The sequence below is a fragment of the Dama dama genome, chromosome 12 (genome assembly GCF_033118175.1).
Source record: "Dama dama isolate Ldn47 chromosome 12, ASM3311817v1, whole genome shotgun sequence".
Classification (NCBI taxonomy): domain Eukaryota; kingdom Metazoa; phylum Chordata; class Mammalia; order Artiodactyla; family Cervidae; genus Dama; species Dama dama.
Genome location: NC_083692.1, coordinates 50,711,784 through 50,735,142, shown reverse-complemented (window position 1 = coordinate 50,735,142; position 23,359 = coordinate 50,711,784). Strand labels below are relative to the sequence as shown.

Below are 23,359 nucleotides of genomic sequence, written 5' to 3'. Positions count from 1 at the left end.
CTGCCTTCAATCTTTCCCAGCATCAGGGTCTTTTCAAATGAGTCAGCTCTTCGCATCAGGTGGCCAAAATATTGGAGTATCAGTTTCAACATCAGTCCTTCCAATGAACACCCAGGACTGATTTCCTTTAGAATGGACTGGTTGGATCTCCTTGCAGTCCAAGGGACTCTCAAGAGTCTTCTCCAATACCACAGTTCAAAAGCATCAATTCATCTGTGCTCAGCTTTCTTTATAGTCCAACTCTCACATCCATACATGACTACTGGAAAAACCATAACCTTCACGAAACAGACCTTTGTTGACAAAGTATTGTCTCTGCTTTTTAATATGCTGTCTAGTTTGGTCATAACTTTCCTTCCGAGGAGTAAGCGTCTTTTAATTTCATGGCTGCAGTCACCATCTGCAGTGATTTTGGAGCCCAAAAAAATAAAGTCTTTCACTGTTTCCCCATGTATTTGCCATGAAGTGATGGGACTGGATGCCATAATCTTAATTTTCTGAATGTTGAGCTTTAAGCCAACCTTTTCACTCTCCTTTTTCACTTTTATCAAGAGGCTTCTTAGTTCTTCTTCACTTTCTGCCATAAGGGTGGTGTCATCTGCATATCTGAGGTTATTGCTATTTCTCCCGACAATCTTGATTCCAACTTACGCTTCTTCCAGCCCAGCATTTCTCATGATGTACTCTGCATATAAGTTAAATGAGCAGGGTGACAATATACAGCCTTGATGTACTCCTTTTCCTGTTTGGAACCAGTCTGTTGTTCCATGTCCAGTTCTAACTGTTGCCTCCTGACCTGCATATAGGTTTCTCAAGAGGGAGGTCAGGTGGTCTGTTATTCCCATCTCTTTCAGAATTTTCCACAGTTTATTGTGGTCCACAGAGTCAAAGGCTTTGGCACAGTCAATAAAGCAGAATTAGATGTTTTTCTGGAACTCTCTTGCTTTTTTGATGATCCAGCAGATGTTGGCAATTTGATCTCTGGTTCCTCTACCTTTTCTAAACCCAGCTTGAACATCTGGAAGTTCACACTTCACGTACTGTTGAAGTCTCGCTTGGAGAATTTTGAGTGTTTCTTTACTATCGTGTGAGATGAGTGCAATTGTGTGGTAGTTTTAGCATTCTTCGTCATTCCCTTTCTTTGGGATTGGAATGAAAACTGACCTTTTCCAGTCCTGTTGCCACTGCTGCATTTTCCAGATTTGCTGGCATATTGAGTGCAGCACTTTCACAGCATCATCTTCTAAGATTTGAAATAGCTTAAGTGAAATTCCATCACCTTCACATGCTTTGTTCGTAGTCATACTTCCTAAGGCCCGCTTGACTTCACATTCCAGGATGTCTGGCTCTAGGTGAGTGATCACACCATTGTGATTATCTGGGTCATTAATATCTTTTTTGTACAGTTCTTCTGTATATTCTTGCCACCTCTTCTCTTAATATCTTCTCCTTGTGTTAGGTCCATACCATCTGTCCTTTATTGAGCCCATCTTTGCCTGAAATGTTCCCTTGGTAACTCTCATTTTCTTGAAGAGATCTCTGGTCTTTCCCATTTTATTGTTTTCTCTATTTCTCTGCACTGATCACTGAGGAAGGCTTTCTTATCTCTCTTTCCTATTCTTTGGAACTCTGCATTCAGATGGGTGTATCTTGGTATATCTTTCCTTTTCTCCTTTGCTTTTCACTTCTCTTATTTTCACAGCTGTTTGTAAGGCCTCCTGATGCAGCCACTTTTTTTTTTTTTTTTTGCATTTCTTTTTCTTCAGGATGGTCTTGATCCCTGTCTCCTGTATAATGTCATGAATCTCTGTCCATAGTTTATCAGGCACTATGTCTATTAGATCGATGTCCCTTCAATCTGTTTCTCACTTCCACTGTATAATTGCAAGGGATTTAATTTTGGTCATACCTGAATGGTCTAGTGGTTTTCCCTACTTTCTTCAATTTAAGTCTGAATTTGGCAATAAGCGGTTCATGATCCGAGCCACAGTCAACTCCTGGTCTTGTTTTTGCTGACGGTATAGAGCTTCTCCATCTTTGGCTGCAAAGAATATAATCAATCTGATTTTGGTGTTGACCATCTGGTGATGTCCATGTGTAGAGTCTTCTCTTGTGTTCTTGGAACAGGGTGCTTGCTATGACCAGTGTGTTCTCTTGGCAAAACTCTATTAGCCTTTGCCTTGCTTCATTCTGTACTCCAAGCCCAAATTTGCCTGTTACTCCAGGTGTTTCTTGACTTCCTCCTTTGGCATTCCAGTCGCCTATAATGAAAAGGGCATCTTTTTTGGGTGTCAGTTTTAAAAGGTCTTGTAGGTCTTCATAGAACCATTCAACTTCAGCTTCTTCAACATTACTGGTCAGGGCATAGACTTGGATTACTGTGATATTGAATGGTTTGCCTTGGAAATGAACAGAGATCATTCTGTCGTTGTGGAGATTGCATCCAAGTACTGCATTTCAGAGTCTATTGGTGACTGTGATGGCTACTCCATTTCTTCAAAGGGATTCTTGCCCACAGTAGTAGATATAATGGTCATCTGAGTTAAATTCACCCATTCCAGTCCATTTTAGTTCACTGATTCCTAAAATGTCAACGTTCACCCTTGCCATCTCCTGTTTGACCACTTCCAATTTGCCTTGATTCATGGACCTAACTTTCCAGGTTCCTATGCAATATTGCTATTTATAGCATCGGACCTTGCTTGTATCACCAGTCCCATCCGCAACTGGGTGTTGTTTTTGCTTTGGGTTCATCTCTTCATTCTTTCTGGAGTTATTTCTCCATTGATCTCCAGTAGCATCTTGGGCACCTACCAGTCTGGGGAGTTCATGTTTCAGTGTCCTATCTTTTTGCATTTTCATACTCTTCACGGGGTTCTCAAGGGAAGAACACTTAAGTGGTTTGACATTCCCTTCTACAGTGGACCACATTTTGTCAGAACTGTCCACCAAGACCCGTCCGTCTTCATAAATTAATTCAAAAATTCTTTGCAAATTAATTCAACTCAATTCTAAACTTATTTTGTTCCACTTCCCAAGATCAAGTGTCTGTTTCGTTCAGAATGAGCTTCTCATTGCTGAGTATATCATACATAGGTTTGTTCCCTGTGTTATTTATCTTAAATAAATTCTGATCCTCTTTTAATGCACAATTCAATATCTGCTTCTTTGAAGTTTTATTTACACCTTACTCTGAACTTCTAAATTACTTATGTGTACCATTGGCATTTGATTCAATATCTCTTCCTTTTCCTGTGTTTATTTCTTGTTTATTTTTCTGTAACTGTTTTCTTCCTCACAGGCAAGATATCTGCTCCTATTTAGTGTGTCCACTATTTGCCATTATATTACAGATACTCAAGAAAGATTTTAATGGATGGAAAAATAAGATTATAAGAAATGTTGTGATACTTAAAGTATTTTGCAAATCGAAGTAAATAGTTTACTTAATTTCCATATTAGAAAGCAACGATCATTATAGAAAAAGCACTTTCAAGTTATATTTCTACTTTGATATGAAGGAGAAAAAAGTTTATTTTAGGATCTGAGCTTTTGAGATAAAAATTTTGATTATGGCAATTCATATACATTTTTATGACCCTTAACCTCAGAGAAAATTTTAATTACCCATTTGTATTGGCACCATGAAATTGTAAGCAGTCTTTTATCCTTCCTGTTTTTAGTGGCTATCTCAAAATAAATTTAATACTATATTGCAAATGTGGTGTGACTGCCAAAAGGAAAAGTAGAGATTCTAGCTGCCTTTGGTTTGGATATCACATTTCTATTCCATTGCTAGATTTTTATTAACTCCATTTTATATTTCATATTGAACATATCGCAAAACCAAATCTTAGATCCTTCTGCTTTTTTTTGAATGTGTGTTAGAGTAACTGAGAGAGAGTGTGCTAAATAACACGCTGTTATTTAGTCATCCTAATAGAAGCTTCAAGATGAATGTCAGTCATTGCATAGGAAGAAAAGTGATATGGTGCTTTACAGATAGAATGCTATTGATGTTCAAAGGAGGGAGAACTCACTGAGGCACTCAGAAAGAACCTGGAACCAAGAAATCTCATTCTGTGTATAAGTGGTTATCCTAGGTACTTTTAACAGAAATCTATTTAGTTAATTATATACATGAACTGCATTTTCTAGAATAGATTTGAATTCAGAAAATTTATTTTTTTGTCTCAATTATTATCCTTGTATAGTCACACTGTCTCAGAGTTTGTGCCCTAAAACACGGTTATAGTCACTCCCTTCTAACATACTTTAGTTAAAAATGTGATGATCTGATAGTTTTATTTCTCTTTTTCCTTGAAATAGACTTGTAAAAGTGACCTCTGTAAGTATAATTACAGATTTTCTACTAAGTCTCTTCTCCTACCCAACCATATACAGAATGTTAGTTTGGGATATAAGCACAGCTTCTTTGGAGTGTGGGTATGTGAGTATGTGTGCATATATGTCAGTATTTAAGTTATTCTTTGTTCTGTTTGTTTTCATGCCCAGGCACACGAACACACTTCTTTCAACCTGTCTTCCAAGTTTCCTAAAAAAGAAAGGACATACCCAGGGCTAATTCATGTCAATGTATGGCAAAAACCACTACAGTATTGTAAAGTAATTAGCCTCCAATTTAAATAAATAAATTAATTAAAAAAATAAAAAATAAAAAGAAACTTGTTCAATGTCAAAAAAAAAAAAAAAGTGTGTACCATACCCCAGGTTTACAAATATCAGTGAAGAAATGTCAAGGTTCTTTAAGCCTAAAGGCCATTTTTGACAATTCTATGAAAAAGCATTGTTCTTTTCTTCCCCCTTGCAGTTTTATTGAGATTTAATTGACATGGGGGCTTCTCTGGTGACTCAGTGAGAATTTGCTTGCAGTGTAGGAGATGTGGGTTCGATCCCTGGGTCAGGAAGATCCCCTGGAGGAGGGCATAGCAATCCACTCCAAGATTCTTGCCTGGAGAATCCCATGGACAGAGGAGCTTGGTGGGCTATGGTCCACAGGGTTGCAGATTTGGACATGACTGAAGCCACTGAGCATACACACACGCACTCTATAAATTTAAGGTGTATAGCATAATAGTTTGACTCATATACATCATGAAATTTCAGTTTTTCTTACGTGTGTTTGTGTATATGTATTTTTTTTTTTTTTTTGTACTAGATAGAGAAAGGAGAATTGTGGTAATTAGGAGACAGATTGGTGTTCCCCTGTGACCTGACATGTGTTATCTAGTGACTTCTTTTGAGCCTTAGTTTGCTCATTAAAACCTTGACGTTTGGATGAGATAATGTTTAAGGCCTCTTCTGCTTTAAAATTCTACAAAATACATTAGTAACACCCAAATAACTGAATTAAAAAAGAAAACAAAAAACCTCAATACTATCTAGTCTGTAATAATTGCACTCATCTCACACGCTAGTAAAGTAATGCTCAGAATTCTCCAAGCCAGGCTTCAGCAATACGTGAACCATGAACTTCAGATGTTCAAACTGGGTTTAGAAAAGGCAGAGCGCACAGAGATCAAATTGCTAACATCTGCTGGATCATCAAAAGAGCAAGAGAGTTCCAGAAAAACATCTAATTCTGCTTTATTGACTGTGCCAAAGCCTTTGACTCTGTGGATCACAATAAACGGTGGAAAATTCTGAAAGAGATGGGAATAACAGACCACCTGACCTCCCTCTTGAGAAACCTATATGTAGGTCAGGAGGCAACAGTTAGAACTGGACACGGAACAACAGACTGGTTCCAAACAGGAAAAGGAGTACATCAAGGCTGTATATTGTCACCCTGCTTATTTAACTTATATGCAGAGTACATCATGAGAAATGCTGGGCTGGAAGAAGCACAAACTGGAATCAAGGTTGCCGGGAGAAATATTAATAATCTCAGACATGCAGATAACACCCCCCTTATGGCAGAGTGAAGAAGAACTAAGAAGCCTCTTGATAAAAGTGAAAGAGGAGAGTGAAAAGTTTGGCTTAAAGCTCAACATTCAGAAGACTAAGATCATGGCATCCAGTCCCATCACTTCATGGCAAATGCATGGGGAAACTGTGGAAACAGTGAAAGACTTTATTTTTTTGGGCTCCAAAATCACTGCAGATGGTGACTGCAGCCATGAAATTAAAAGATGCTTACTCCTTGGAAGGAAAGTTATGACCACCCTAGATAGCATGTTAAAAAGCAGAGACATTACTTTTCCAACTACAGTCCGTCTAGTCAAGGCTATTGGTCGTTTTTCCAGTAATCATGTATGGATGTGAGAGTTGGACTATAAAGAGAGCTGAGCCCTGAAGAATTGATGTTTTTGAACTGTGGTGTTGGAGAAGACTCTTGAGAGTCCCTTGGACTGCAGGGAGATCCAACCAGTCCATCCTCTAGGAGATCAATCCTGAATGTTCATTGGAAGGACTGATGTTGAAGCTGAAACTCCAATACTTTGGCCACCTGATGTGAAGAGCTGAGTCATTTGAAAAGACCCTGATGTTGGGAAAGACTGAAGGCAGGAGGAGAAGGCGACGACAGAGGGTGAGATGACTGGATGGCATCACCTACTCAATAGAGATGAGTTTGAGTAAACTTCGGGAGTTGGTGATGGACAGGGAGGCCTGGTATGCTGCAGTCCTTGGGCTCGCAAAGAGCTGGATACGACTGAGTGACTGAACTGAACTGAGGTGTAATAAACTATTTTTCTGGCTCTTTGTTTAATTTTTTCGGTACATAATCAGTAAGTCAAAGCTCGTTTTTATCTAATGTATGATTTGCATATAGTATAGAAGATTTCAAATTTTATCTAAATGTAATATAATATTTTAGAGTACTTATATACTCTAAAACCAGTAGTTTTTTCTAGTGTTGACAATATTTCTATTATTCCTGTAGCCTCAATTGTACATTTCCAAGCTATAAATGGTCTGATACTTGATTTGAAATTTGCTTTGCTATTTGAGACTTAGGTTCTGACATCCTCTGATATATAAGGATGTCGAGAATGTAGTCCAGGTAACTTGTGAAAGGCATAGATATCTCCATGACTGGAGTTGGGTTAGTCAGGTAGCATCTTAGACTTGATCTTTGACATATCTTGAGCAGGGTAATAGAAACCCAGGACCCTTTTAACTCTGTAGACAAACCAGCACACTTAAGAAGAAGAGATAAGAATCTGGACAGCACAAATGGATGCCAACTCATGAGAAATAGAATAAATTTGAATTGTGTAAAAATGCTGTTGTTTTGGATATGGAAAGAGTTTTAAAAAGTTTTAAATTTAATCTATGAAACTCTATTGCATTTAAATCTCTTCCAGCAAAAGTTGAGCAAGCTACAGGAAAAATTTTGCAGGGAGAATGGTATTTCTTTGGACCTACTTTATGTCAGGTACAGTGCCTTTTGGCATAGACTTCATTTCATACCACTCTGTCTCAGCAGTGGATTTTCTAAGATAGCCTATTCTTCATGCTTACACAGATAATAAAAGCCTAACATATATCTTTTAAAAGCTCTGAAGGCTACACTGGCTACTTGAATTACTTACTAAAATAAGAATAGGAAGAGCTTCATTGTGTTCATGTAATTTTGTGTTGAAGAAGTTAAATTGAGAGCTGATGATTGCTCTGAACTTAGCTTCTTAGATAAGATTTAAACATGAAGCATTTTTATTTTACATGTTTTTAAGCACAAAGTAAGATTTATGTAAAAGAGAGGATGAATTTTTAAAAAAAACTTAAACTGACCTTCCTACCTTTTTGAGAAGGGAATGGAAATAAGAGTGTAAAAATGTTTTTCTGACTGTTTTTAGTTCTTTGGAAAGTTGATCTAAAACAGGCTTGTATCTGATAGCATATTGAATGTCAGAGTTTCTAGAGTCGGTGACCTAGACACATAAATGTCAGAAATTAGGTATATGCCTAGTAGGAAAGCCCATCCATCATTGTTCAGTTACAGTCCTCAGTTGTAAGTTATATTTCACACTAAAATGTTGCATTTGCAGTATGGTCTTTTGTGAAGTAAGCTCCCCAACTCAGACTAAATTCAGATTCATAGCCAACTTTGTTTTTTTTCTGTTCTTTAAGTGACTAAGCCCCCTCTAAGTTGTTATGTTGTCTCTTAAAAGCATGGCAAGGATTTTGTATGACTAATGTTTATCCTATTTCACTATACCTGAAAATCCTTTATATTAATATAATTGTGTTGAATAGATATGTTTAGTTTATTGGTAACATTATGCCTGCTTGGTTGTTTTATTAAGTGTCAGTGAAATCTTTTAAGTAATATTTTATTTTATTTATTTTGTTTTATTTTTTGTAAGTAATGTTTTAGAACATTAAAGCATTAAATAGGTTTAAAAAATCTTTGATAATCGTGTATACACTTCCTATTTGAAGTAGCTTCTGGATACCAAGAGTCCTCACTTGGTTGTATTATAACCTCTTCAAGCTTTTTTCTGCTTTTTTAGATGGGAATATATTTCTGATATTTGTTCCTAAGGATAAACTTGAATTGTTGTGTGCATCTCTGAAATTTTTTTAAGTTCTAGTCACTTTGTACTAGTTAAGTTCCAAAATAGTCTGTACTGGGAGAATAATGCTGAAACAAGGAATAGCATATCGGGAATCTTAAATCTTAGACAAATAATTGTGTTACGTAGTAGCTGTACTTGTCTTTTTCTTTTTTTAAACCCTAAATCACAAATTCTGTTAAATGGAATTTTGATCCTTGGATCGAAAGAACAAATATATTGTATATTTCCTTTATTTTTATTTAAGCTCCAAGAGATGTTTCTCTAGTTTTAATATGCCATAGTTTACTAAGTCCACTTGTATGTTTTATTTCAGTCCTTTCATTGTTTTATATATTTATTAAGCATCCAATGTATTTCAGGTACTTCTGTTTACTTTTATTTTAGTTTTGGTTGTGCCACGTGGCTTGCAGGAACTTAGTTCCCCAACCAGAGGTTGAACCTGAGCCCCTGGCAGTAGAATTGCCACTGTGGAAGTGCCAGTTCTCACCACTAGATTGCCAGGGAATTCCCTTTCAGGCACTTTTAGTAGCTGCTAGGAGTAGAGAGGCTGAAAAAGAGAAGTTCTTACTGTTCAGGAGTTTATGGACTCATGAGAAATAGACGTATTATATCAGGAATGACAGCTGTGATGAATGTTAAGAATGTTTTCATAGATTGCTGTGGGAGCATAGGGGAATGCCATCTTGTCTGGAGGTCAGGGAAGGCCACTGGTCATAGAAAATGAGTTTAAATGGACCCTGGAAGGGTGACTAAAGAAGGTGATTAGACAGAAGAAATAGCATGTGTGAAGATACTGAGACGAAGGAATTTCAGTATGGCTGGTTCCTAAGATGTGAGGAAGAATGGTTTTTAATTAGGCTGAAATAAGCAGGAGCCATATCTTTGAGAGTGTATGTAAGTCATGGTGATAGTTTTTTTAGTTAGCCATGGAATGTTTCTAATGGTAAGTAACTTTATGAGGTAAAAAAGTCTGGTCTGGCTGCAGATGAAGAATAGTTTGGAAAGGAGTAACGTTAAAGGCATTAAGACATCCTCATGAGAAGTGGTAGCCTGAATTAGGATGGTACTAGAGATGATGAGGAAAGCTGAGCGCCGAAAATTGATGCTTTTGAACTGTGGTGTTGGAGAAGACTCTTGAGAGTCCCTTGGACTGCAAGGAGATCCAACCAGTCCATCCTAAAGGAGATCAGTCCTGGGTGTTCATTGGAGGGACTGATGTTGAAGCTGAAACTCCAATACTCTGGCTACCTCATGTGAAGAATTGACTCATTGGGAAAGACCCTGTTGCTGGGAGGGATTGGGGGCAGAAGGAGAAGGGGACAACAGAGGACGAGATGGCTGGATGGCATCACCGACTCGATGGGCATCAGTTTGAGTAAACTCCGGGAGTTGGTGATGGACAGGGAGGCCTGGCTTGCTGTGATTCATGGGGTCGCAAAGAGTTGGACACGACTGAGCGACTGAACTGAACTGACTTAGAGATGATGAGAGTGGATAAATGTGAGAGATATTTTGAAGGTAGAATTTATTGGGCATGGTTGATACATATTGAGGTCCTAAGAGAAGGAGTCGAGGATGACCTTTTCTAGTTTGAGCAACTGAGTGACCGCTGGAGCCATTTACTGAGATATGATACTGGAACAGCTATAAGTTTTGAGGAGAAGTCAGAAGTTCAGGTTTGAACATGTTATGTGAAGTTTATCAAGAGGGCCCAGTTGTTGAAGTGCTGCTGAACAAATTTTAAGTTGTAAGTGGAGGAGGGGGTGCAAAAACTGAAGAGTGGTAAGAAAAGTAGAAAACCTGAGAGCATAATACCTAGAAGCCAGGGGGAAAAGCGTTTAAGAGGAAGAGAGTGGTTAATTGTTGCTTTTTGCTTTTGTCTTGCTAAACATTACCAGTATTCCTAGTCCATGTTACTGATCCTTTGAATTTCTCTAGTTTTGTTTGATCTCACTGATCTAGTTATGCAAAGTAATTCAAATTTGGGGACTTCATAGTCATGTATAAGGGTAAAGAAGTAACATTTTTTTGTTTGAATTTCTAATGATTCATGATAATAACTAGTGTGTCTTTGGGCATTTTGGTTAAAAGAGCATATTGGGCCAGTATCTTTGAAAAACCATCTATACTAATTCTCTGGTGATTGAATGCAAGAATCTGGTTATTTTTTTAGTATAGCTTGGCTAGTTTTTTCCTAAATGTAAGAAATACAAACATTTTAATTGTCCATAATAAAATTGTTCTCACATGACTCCTCCAATTTTTTAATGTTTTGCTTTCAGCAGTAGCTTACTCATACCTGTTATTAAACTCAGTGAGCCTTTCACATTGTTCATCTTAGAGACTTCAGAGGTTACTCTGTCCAGCTTGGATGACATTTTGGAGACATGGTCAATCATTCAACTTCACTTGTGTATATTTTAAGTCCCCAAATAGGAGATTTTACTCATACTTTCTGTGAATGTTTAAAAATCTGCTTTATTAAAACCTTTGCTACAAAGGTACATCTAGTCAAAGCTATGGTTTTTCCAGTAGTCATGTATGAATGTGAGAGTTGGACTACAAAGAAAGCTGGGTGCCAAAGAATTGATGCTTTTGAACTGTGGTGTTGGAGAAAACTCTTGAGAGTCCCTTGGACTGTAAGGAGATCCAACCAGTCCATCCTAAAGGAACTCAGTACTGAATATTCATTAGAAGGACTGATGTTGAAGCTGAAACTCCAATACTTTGGCCACTGGATGAGAAGAACTGACTCCTTGGAAAAGACCCTGATGCTGGGAAAGATTGAGGGCAGGAGGAGAAGGAGATGTCAGAGGATAAGGTGGATGGATGGCATCACCGACTCGATGGACATGAGTTTGAGCAAGCTCCGGGTGTTGGTGATGGACAGGGAGGCCTGGTGTACTGCAGTCCATGGGGTCGCTAAGAGTCAGACACGAGCATGAGTGCCTGAACTTAGAACTTACTTTCTTTCTTAGGCTTTTTCTTATTTCTTGTTTTAACAGACTCCCTGATGATAAGATGATGGTGTTGTCTTCTTAAGTTCTTGTTACTTCATCATCAGCCGGTTATTCACAGTTTATCAGTATTAAATCTCAAGTAGAAGTTCTCATCATTGTGTTCCTTTTCTTTTAGAGGTTGCAAAGCAAAATAAAAAAGCTGTTAAACACTTTGTTGTAGCAGAATGGCAGTAGCTTTTCTTCATCAGAAACTCTACCTTAAGTGGGAGGGAGGCTGAGGATAAGAATTCAGTGTTTCAAGAGAACAGCATCGAAACATGTATATTATCTAGGGTGAAACAGATCACCGGCCCAGGCTGAATGCATGAGACAAGTGCTCGGGCCTGGTGCACTGGGAAGACCCAGAGGAATCCGGTGGAGAGGGAGGTGGGAGGGGGGATCGGGATGGGAAATACTTGTAAATCCATGGCTGATTCGTGTCAATGTATGACAAAAACCACTACAATATTGTAAAGTAATTAGCCTCCAACTAATAAAAATAAATGAAAAAAAAAAAAAAAAGAGAGAGAATTCAGTGTAGAACCCAGTTACCCAAATAAAAGGAGACCTGAACTGCTTATGTGGTTGCAGTTGAATGAGAAGAGCCCGGGAGTGGGGCTTGGAGGAGGGGTTTGAATCTTCAAGCCTCCCTGGATGTGGAAGGGTTACAAGGGCAGAAAAATGTTATGGGAGTAGAATCCCTGAGGAGCATGGGGGAGGAGACGGCAAGTTTTATCTTTTAAAAGGAGAGATTTGAGATTATGAGAATGTGCAGCAGGATGACAAGTCCCCTTTCTCTCACATCCCACAATGGGCACAGGGAATATTGTAGTTTAAAGAAATATATTCATGGAGATGTTTTAGACAGTGTTTGTCACGTAAAGAATAACTTGCTGGCTGCCCAGGTCTTCATTAATTGAACAAAGATTTTGATCTCTTCTGTGTGCTATATTCTGTTTTCTTACCATATCTCCTCCCCTCCCCCCTCTATATACCACTTCAGCCCAAGTGATTTTTCCCTGACACGCAGTGTGTGTAGTTCTTCTGCTCACAGCTCTTTCCCACCTCCACTCCATAGCCACATGGCTCTTTTTTTTTTTTTTTTAAGTCACATGGCTCTTGAGCCTCCATTTCATTCAAATCTCTGCTCAAATGTCATCCATTCAGAGAAATCTTGCCTGCCACCCTTCGTAAAGTAGCACCTTCTTTCCTTCTACCATTCTGTCCTTTTATCCTGCTTTGTTTCTCATCATAGCACTTAACTGCTACAAACTTCAGTTTTAGTTTCACTTTTATCTTCCTTGGTAATTCTTGAGGAATCTTATAGGTTTATTTTTGCTTATTTGGGGCAATCTGTCTACCTCGGGACCATTAGTAAAGCCTGGAACTGTGTTTTCCAAACTATAGAGTCCTAGAATTTCTGTGGAGAATGCTTCAGGTTTGGCCCCAAAGCATACACACGGGCTAACTGTTCTTTCCCTTTCTATCAACCTCTTCTGTTTTATCCTTTTTCAGGGGGGCAGGGGGTGGTGGCTTCTTTAAGATAATTTGAAAAAGGACTTTTCTGTTTCAAAAAGTGTGCTATTTGACTCACAGTAATATTTGCTATTAATACTGGCAACATGTCTTACAAAAATAATTTGAATGCAGACTTTTTCAAGCATTTTTATGAAGAAGAATGTGAATGTTACAGGGATAGAATACCTAGAAACGTCTATTTTCTAAAGAAGGCCTGTTAAATCCTGTTTTATTTCTAGGGGTCATTCTCCAGGCCTGTGACAAACCTGTCCCGTTTAGACACAGTAGACCTCTCTGGGACTGCCAGATCACTCAAACATACTTGGAAGCAAAGCTTTTGCTCTCAGATTTCTTTCCCCAGTTAACAATGTACTTCATTAGCTGAGGCTTTTTTGTCCTATTAGGTTGGTACAAAAGTAATTGCGGTTTTGGACCATGAATTTTAAATCATTATAACTAGGCTCAAACACATCTTTATTAATCAAAATAGGAACCATTACAATCAACATATTTTTGCCAATGAGAAGTAAGTTTGTTTATTCCTGTAGTGTAAAAATTTGTGTCTTGGGATTTGACAATCTCTTGGAAAGCATTTTCTGCTTTCTGCTGGTTGTGGAAGCGTTTTCCCTGCAAAAGTTGTCAAGATGCTTGAAGAAGTGGTAGTGAATTGGTGAGAGGTCAGGTGAATATGGTGGATGAGGCAAAACTTTGTAGCCCAATTTGTTCAACTTTTGAAATGTTGGTGTGCGACATGTTGGTCGGGCACTGTCGTGGAGAAGAATTGGGCCCTTTCTATTGACCAATGCCGGCTGCAGGTGTTGCAGTTTTTGGTGCATCTCATCGATTTGCTGAGCATATTTCTCAGATGCAATGGTTTCATCAGGATTCAGAAAGCTGTAATGGATCAAACTGGCAGCAGATCACCAGAGACCATGACCTTTTTTGGTGCAAGTTTAGCTTTGAGAAGTGCTTAGGGGGTTTTGCTTGGTCCAGCTACTGAGCTGGTCATCACTGGTTGTTGTAAACGATCCACTTTTCATTGCATATCACAGTCTAATCAAGAAATGGTTTGTCATTGTTGTGTAGAATAAGAGATGACAACACTTCAAAACTTTTTTGAGTTGCAGTCAGCTCACAAGGCACCCAGTAACCTAGCCTTTTCACCTTTCCAGTTTGCTTTAAATGCCAAATGACCATAGGATGGTTGATGTTGAGTTCTTCGGCAGTTTCCCATGTAGTTGTAAGAGGATCACCTTCAGTGATGGCTCTCAGTTGGTGCTCGTCAACTTCTGATGGCTGGCCACTATGTTCTTCATCTTTGAGGCTCTAGTCTTTGCAAAACTTCTTGAATCATCACTGCACTGTACATTCATTAGCAGTTCCTGGGTCAAACGCATTGTTGATGATGCGTGAGTTGTCTCTGCTGTTTTACGACCCATTTTGTACTGGATTAAAAAAAATAGCTCAAATTTGCTTTTTGTTTAATGTCATTTCTGTAATCTAAAATAAACAGCAAAAAGTAAGTCATTAGCAGAAAAACATGAAGTGAGAAATGCCATTAAAATGATGTATAACATAACCACATTTGTTTAAGAATATATTCCAATATCAAATGGCAGAGTTTCACAATGATGCAAAATTGCAATTTTGCACCAGCCCTAATACCATGACCAGTTCGAGGGATGCATCTTTAGCTATTGCTGGTTTCTTCTGAGAGTCAGAGCCATATACTGTCTTTAGCCTATAATAATGTGAGGGAAAAGACAACTTCTTTTTACTCTATAATCTTTAAGTGTTCTAATCTATAGAATCTATAGAATACCTCATTAGTATAGAAGGTATATGATCTAGAAACTTACAGAATCATATACTAACATAATTTATTTTGTTGTCCATACTGAAGGTGGGTCTCCTACCTCTAGTACTGCTTAGATTCAGAGTGCTTTTTTAAAGCCTAAGAGGGGAAAACCAGCTTTTATTACCACATGGTACAACTGCATTTTCAAAGCATAAAAGTTTCAAAGCCAGAGATTTGGAAAATCCGTTTCATGTATTTTTTCAAACGACTGTCATTTGTTAGCTGATAATTTCACTCCGTTCTTTATAACTTTACTATATGGCACTACAGAAAGAATGATAATAGAACTACTGTAATCGGGATGAGATACAAAATACTATTGATCCATACAGTGAACATAGTGGTTAAATCTAAGAGTAGGAAAACATCCACAGTGCAAATAATGTTCCTTATACAGAGCATCTTCCACCTCAGAGGAAATCTAAAATTTATCTTTGGTGGCAGTGCACTGTAATAACAAAAAAAGAACTAAACTTACTGAAAGAAGCATAGTAAAAGGGGACAGAGTTTAGCCTTAGTCTTAAGAGTATCTCAGGCATCAAAAGGTACTTTGTATGGTGGTGTAAAGTAAAATTTTCAGTAAAATTCAAATAAGGTTATATATTTCACTTCTATATCTTACTTGAATTTGTTCAAATTTTAAAAGGTAACGTGTTGGCGAAGACTGGTAATATTACATACATTAAGACCACTACAGTACTCAGCAAATATTAAGTTGACTGCTTCCATCACATGCTTGAGAGGCATTTGTGATACTATCAAAAGCAAGATGCAGCAACCAAATACTAGAGCTCTAGTCCTAATTCTAGTCTTGTGACCTGAGTCTCATAAAAACATTCATCATGCTTCACTTGCAATGTTACTGTGAGGATGAGGTGCAGTAATATGTGTGAAAGGGCTCTGAAACTATTTAATTTTTGTTGCTTAATCACGAAGTTGTGTCTGATTCTTTGTGACCCCATGTGTAGCCTACCAGACTCTTCTGTCCATGGGGTTTTCCAGGCAAGAATACTTTAGTGGGTTGCCATTTCTTTGTCCAGGGGATTTTCCCAACCCAGGAATTGAACCCGTGTCTCCTGCATTGACAGTTGGATTCTTTACCACTGAGCCACCAGGGAAGCCCTAAAACCTACATTAATTTGAGAAGAATGTTATAATCTCATCGTTATCACAATACTGCTATCTCAACCAGTAGTATCTCAACCAATATTCTCGGGGCTTTTACTACTGGAATGGATATCTTTGCCCACACAATTTTATTTATACCTTAGCTTTGGGGAATACATGATTTCTAAAATTTTATTTTTATGTTGGCAAAATAACATGTAACTTAGGATTTTGACCATTTTTAATGGTTACAATTCAGTGGCGTTAGGTACATTTAAAGTGTTGTCGAACTATCACTGCTGTTCATTTCCAGAGCTTTTTGATTATACCAAACAGAAACTGTGTACCCATTAAACAATAACTCTGTATTCTGTCCTCCTACCAGCCCTTGGTAACTTTTATTCTACTTTCTGTCTCTAGGAATTTGCCTATTTTAGGTACTGCATAACTGGGGTCATATGATACATGACCTTCTGCATCTGGCTCATTTCACCTAGCATAGTGTTTCCAGGGTTCATCCGTGTTGTGTCATGTATTAGAGTTCCATTCCTTTTTAAAGTTAAATGACCCGCTGCATGCTTACACTGCACACACACATGTCTTAAAATCCATATGTGGTGGACATCAGGGTTGTTTCCGCCTTTTGGCTGTTATGAATAACGCTGTAAACATTGGTGTACACGAGTCCCTGACTTCCAGTCCTTAGGGTGTATACCTAGAAGTAGAATTTCTGGATAATACAGTAATTCTCTGTTTAACTTTTTGAGGAACCACCAAACTTTTCCCAAAATGCAGCGATTTTTTTTTTTTTAAGGCAGTGTTCACTGTAATTTTTCTTTTCTTTGAGCCAAAAGTTTAAGCTCCTGCTTATAATGGTTTTAAGGTATAACAGTTTTGCTAAATAATAAACAAATCCTGAATGACAAACATATTAAGCCCATGGACTTTTATTGTTTAGTCTATTTAACAAAGATGCTCTTTTAGAAGTACTATTTATATAGTAAATTAAAAGTACATAAATGAATAGAAATGAATGATTTTCAAATCATTATGATCCTTTAAAAAATAATGTGTGTATTTATACTTGTATATATGATCAAGGATTTCCTGTCTTGTTAGTTGATGAAAGCAATTTTATGAAAAGGATATGGAGTAAGAATTCAGGCAGGATTCCTATTTGTTTAGGATTGTTTTTTTAACTGTGGAATTCCCATTTAGAAGATCTTTGGCTTTGTTGATTGCTTGCTGCAGTGGATTAAAACCTTAAGGTTCTAAGGATGTCTTTCCTAGCCTACAGTCATTGTCACAGTACTTGGGAAGCCCTAGGAGATTTTTTGTGAGAGTTTTAGGCAAATAGAAATGAGTGCAGCCACAAAATAACAGATTGCCAATATTGACGGGAAATTAAAGAAAAAAAGATTATAGTGTTCAAAAAAGGTGGCATTATTATGAAGCTAATGAATAAAACCCAACTGTTGACCCCTATTCACTTGAAAAATGATTGATTCTTTTTCTTTAAAATCATCTGTATTGAGGTATAATTTACATTACATTCATTTCAAGTGTATAGTTTCAGTTCAGTTCAGTTCAGTCACTCATTTGTGTGTGACTCTTTGTGACCCCATGGACTGCAACACACCAGGTTTCCCTGTCCAGCACCAACTCCTGGAGCTTGCTCAGACTCATGTCCATCGAGTCGGTGATGCCATCCAACCATCTCATCCTCTGTCGTCCCCTTCTCCTCCTGCCTTCAATCTTTTCTAGCATCAGGGTCTTTTCCAGTGAGACAGTTCTTCCCATCAGGTGGCCAAAGTATTGGAGTTTCAGCTTCAGCATCAGTCCTTCCAATGAATACTCAGGACTGATCTCCTTTAGGATGGACTGGTTGGATCTCCTTGCAATCCAAGGGGTCTCAGGAGTCTTCTCCAACAACCACAACTCAAAAGCATCAATTCTTTGACACTCAGCTTTCTTTATTGTTCAACTCTCACATCCATACATGACTACTAGAAATACCATTGCTTTGACTAGACTGACCTTTGTTGGCAAAGTAATGTCACTGCTTTTTAATATGTTGTCTAGGTTGGTCATAGCTTTTTTCCCAAGGAGAAAGTCTTAATTTCATGGCTGCAGTGATTTTGGAGTCCCCCAAAATGAAGTCTCACTGTTTCCACCATTCCCCATCTATTTGCCTTGAAGTGATGGGACCGGATGCCATAATCTTTGTTTTTGACTGTTGAGTTTTACACCAGCTTTTTCACTCTCCTCATTCACTTTCATCAAGAGGCTCTTTAGTTCCTCTTTGCTTTCTGCCATTAGGGTTGTGTCATCTGCATGTCTGAGGTATTGATATTTCTCCTGGCAATCTTTATTCCAGCTTGTGCTTCATCCAGCCCAGCATTTCACATGATGTACTCTGCATATAAGTTAAATAAGCAGAGTGACAATATACAGCCTTGACGCACTCCTTTCCCAATTTTAATCCAGTCCGATGTTCCATGTCTGGTTCTGTTGTTGCTTCTTGACCTGCATACAGAGTTCTCAGGAGTCAGGTAAGATGGTCTGGTATTCCCGTCTCTTTAAGAATTTTCCACATTTTGTTGTGATCTACACAGTCAAAAGCTTTGTGTAGTCTGTGAAGCAGAAGTAGGTGTTTTTCTGGAATTCTCTTGCTTTTTCTATCATCCAACGAATGTTGGCAATTTGATGTCAGGTTCCCCTGCCTTTTCTAAATCCAGCTTGAACATATGAAAGTTTTCGGTTCATGTGCTGTTGAAGCCTAGCTTGGAGAATTTTGAGCATTACTTTGCTAGAGTGTGAGATGAGTGCAATTATGCGGTAGGTTGAGCATTCTTTGGCATTGCCTTCCTTTGGGATTGGAATGAAAACTGACTTTTTCCAGTCCTGTGGCCACTGCTAAATTTCCCAAATTTGCTGGCATATTGAGTGCAGCATTTTCACAGCATCATCTTTTAAGATTTGAAATAGTTCAGCTGGAATTCCATCATCTCCACTAGCTTTGTTTGTAGTGATGCTTCCTAAGGCCCACTTGATTTAGCACTCCAGGATGTCTGGCTCTAGGTGAATGATCACACCATCGTGATTATCTGGGTCATTAAGATCTTTTTTGCATAGTTCTTCTGTGTATTCCTGCCACCTCTTCTTAATATCTTCTGCTTCTGTTAGGCCCATACTGTCTCTGTCCTTTATTGTATACTTCTGTCATTTCAGGTAAATAGTTTAAGTTTTGACAAATGTATGTACTTGTGAACCACCATTCAAATCAAGGTGTAGAACATTTCCATCAGAGCAAAAACATTCCTTCATTCCCATTTGCTCTTAGTATCTCTCCATCCCAGGTAATCACTGATCTGCTTTCTGACACTACAGATAGATTTTGCCTGTTAAATTGCATGTATATGGAATTATACTATGTGCAGTCTTTTGTGTTATAAAAGTACCTATTTTTAGGAATTTAATCATTTTATTAAATGTATAATGCTGATATGCAGATGATACAACCTTACATATCTCAGATATATGGATGATACCACCCTTATGGCAGAAAGCAAATAAGAATTAAAGAACCTCTTGATGAAAGTGAAAGAGGAGAGTGAAAAAGTTGGCTTAAAGCTCAACATTCAAAAAATGAAGATCATGACATCTGTTGCCATCACTTCATGGCAAATAGATGGGAAACAATGGGAACAGTGACAGACTTTATTTTCTTGGGCTCCCAAATCACTGCAGATGGTGACTGCAGCCATGAAATTAAAGACGCTTCCTCCTTGGAAGAAAATCTATGACCAATCTAGACAGCATATTAAAAAGCAGAGACATTGCTGACAAAGGTCAGTCTAGTCAAAGCTATGGTTTTCCTAGCAGTCATGTTTAGATGTGAGAGTTTGGACCATAAAGAAAGCTGAGTGCCGAAGAATTGATGCTTTTGAGCTGTGTTGTTGGAGAAGACTCTTGAGAGTCCCTTGGACTGCAAGGAGATCCAACGTGTTCGTAAAGGGGATCAGTCCTGAATATTCATTGGAAAGACTGATGCTGAAGCTGAAACTCCAATACTTTGGCCACCTGATGGGAAGAACTGACTCACTGGAAAAGACCCTGATGCTAGAAAAGATTGAAGGCAGGAGGAGAAGGGGACGACAGAGGATGAGATGGTTGGATGGCATCACCGACTCAATGGACATGGGTCTTGAAGCTCCGGGAGTTGATGATGGACAGGGAAGCCTGGCGTGCTGTAGTCCATGTGGTTGCAGAGAGTCGAACATGACTGAACAGCTGAACTGAACTGAATCATTTTATTGTTGAATAGTTTGCTACTATATGAATAAGCCACAGCCTTTTCTCTCTCTACTTGCTGATTGACATTAAGGTTATTTCCAGGTTTGGCTATTTTGAATAAAACTGGTTTGGACATTTGTGTCCAGTTGTTTGTGCAGACATACGTTTTATATTTTCATTTCTCTTGGTGTAGAATTGTGGGTCATAGGGTTTTTGAATGTTTAACTTTATAAATAACGGCCAATTTTCCAAAGTGTTCCATTTTTTACCTTCACCAGCAGTGTGTCAGAGTTTAAATTATTTCTTGTCCTACTAACATTTGAGCCCCTTTTTTGTGGGGAGGAGCAAGAATACTGGAGTGGGTTGCCATTCCCTTCTCCAGGGGATCTTCCCGACCCACGGATTGAACCTAGGTCTCCCACATTGTAGGCAGACACTTTACCGTCTGAGCCACCAGGGAAGTCAAATATTTCTTTGAGCCCCTCTTTTTTGGGGGGGGCAAGAATACTGGAGTGGGTTGCCATTCCCTTCTCCAGGGGATCTTCCTGACCCAGGGGTTGAACCCGGGTCTCCTGCATTGTAGGCAGACGCTTTACTGTCCGAGCCATCAGGGAAGTCAAAGCATCTGCCCGCAATGCAGGAGACCCAGGTTCAATCCCTGGGTCGGGAAGATCCCCTGGAGAAGGAAATGGCAACCCACTCCAGTACACTTGCCTAGAAAATTCCATGGATGGAGGAGCCTGGTGGGCTACAGTCCTTGGGGTCGCAAAGAGCTGGACAGGACTGAGCGACTTCACTTTCATTTTCACTTTACTAACATTTGGAGGTTGGCTAATACTCCATGGCTGATTCATGTCAATGTATGACAAAACCCACTACAATATTGTAAAGTAATTAGCCTCCAACTAATAAAAATAAATGGGGGAAAAAAAAAAACTTTGGTTCATATTCTTTAAGCAGAAATTATATTATGTGCAGACTTTTATGGCAGTTATGAAAGTCAGTTAGTTGATTATGAAAGTTATGGCAATTGATTTAATTCTAAAAGTTTACTAGTGATAGCTAATATGTTATCCTTAACATCTCCTTTGTGCCAAGTACTGTGTTAATGAGTTTATTTTTTCATAGATTATAATCCCTAATCCTTAAAATGGTTCCAGAAAATGGAATGTGTTATCTTTATTTAGTGGATAGGAATACTGGACTAGTAAATTTAGTCTTAAGATTTTGATTCTGAGTTTGATTCTAAAACCTGAGATTTCTTTGCTTAATTTTATTTTAGTATTTTGGTCTTTTCTTTTATAGAGGACAGTTAGAATGAGTATGATTTCAGCTATCATGGTCCTTTGTGTTTGGAATCTCCAAACTGAACTGAGAAAGGTCTAAAAAGAACTAGAAGTTGCCCCAGGGAAAAATAAAGGATTTGAAATGTTTTCTGTGTGTGTATGTATATATGTGTGTGTGTCTCTTTCTGTATGTGTCTGTAGGAAAGAGTATGCATACTTACTTTTCTGAGAGGAGATGTTAACTATGTAATTAGGTGACACTTTCATATGTATTATCTGAATTGTGGATAAGAGGAGAAAATGGCAAAGCTGTGGAATTACTAGAGAGGAAAGACAGGTAGTGGTGAATAACAGTAATTGGGTCAAGAAGCTTGTTTTTATCTTGAAGCACGTTAGTTGCACTCAGAATGATCTTGTTTCACCATATAGGAATCAGCCTATAGGCATTTATTTTTTAATATATTCCTAGATGATTACTGATCATTTGTATGTGAGTTGTATCAGTGTTACGTTGAATTTTATTTTATTTTATTTTATTTTTTTAACGTTGAATTTTAGATCAGAATTTTAATGAGAAAATTGGTCAGTTATTTCCCAAATAGACAGGTTTTGTGGAACAGTCCACATTTTGCAGATTTCCTTTATTTAAAAAAATAATTGTTTAAATTTGGATCCTTTTAATTTCATTTTTTTCCTTTCCCACCCTGTTTGCAGACATTTCAACCTACGAATGAAGAGGGATACTTCCCTTTTCAGTGAGGAATTTAGGGTGGAAACATCAAATGCAGTACTTGATTATGATACTTCTCATATTTACACTGGACATATTTATGGTAAGTTGAACCTTAAAGAACTCTGATTTTTTTTCTACACAAGAAAATTTGTGTTTTTTGAAGTGTAGGCAAATATTTCAGAAAGATGGTGTAAATCCTGGGCAGATTTGACTATATCATGAAGAACAGTGGTCTTTGAAGGATGAAGTAATTCTTGGATCAACTTTTACATATATATTTAGTATCGAATTATGTAGTGCCTGACTTTTAAAAGGTATGAAGTTTTGATTCTTTCATTACCTCCAGACTGCTACATATTTTTAAAAAGTTTAATGATTTGTATAATTTTTCTGTTTTTCCATGAAAGAAATTAACAGTAACTTAACTGTGTTTTATAAGAGAAGTCTACAATGAAACTGTAAAATGATCTTAACAGCCAAAAATAATGTGCAAAGTCTTTCATAGGAAAGTCCTCTGAAGGCCTTCCTTCCTCAGAACCTATTTGCTTTTTGTTCACAATGCTAACAACTTTCTCTTACTACACCAGATTTAAAAAGATATTAGGGAGATGAGGGCACACTTACTAGTTCAATGGAAAACTACATTTATCAGCTTAGTAATGAATGAAGAACAGAACAATTTATGGAAGTTGTAAAAAGCTAAAAAATCAAAGTCTTCTGGGGGTACTACGGACAAAATATCATGGAATTATAACTGTACGTTAGTAAATACCCAAAATGATCCTCATTTATTAAGACTTATTAAAGTTAACTGAAAGTTAAATTTCATTTCTACATAGTAGAGAGATTTCCCCTCAAATCTTAACTTGAAAAATTAAACACTTTGAGAAAGGTTTCTTTTTTTTTTTTTTTTTTAATGAGGATAAATGAGGTTTTTTTGTACTTAAAATTTCTCATTTGTAGATGGAGCACAGTTAATAAATTTAAAGTTTTTTGTACTGTTATAATTGTGTAATAGA

General features: G+C 37.8%; 1 protein-coding gene across 1 annotated transcript in view; it reads left to right on the top strand.

Annotated features, from left to right (window-relative positions):
• The window catches only part of ADAM10 (ADAM metallopeptidase domain 10), a 136,850-nt gene that overhangs the window by 39,638 nt on the left and 73,853 nt on the right, over nt 1–23,359 (top strand). Inside the window, exon 3 of the mRNA XM_061157255.1 lies at nt 22,322–22,440. Within this exon, the coding sequence (XP_061013238.1) occupies nt 22,322–22,440 (119 nt within the window). The remainder of the gene's footprint in view (nt 1–22,321; nt 22,441–23,359) is intronic.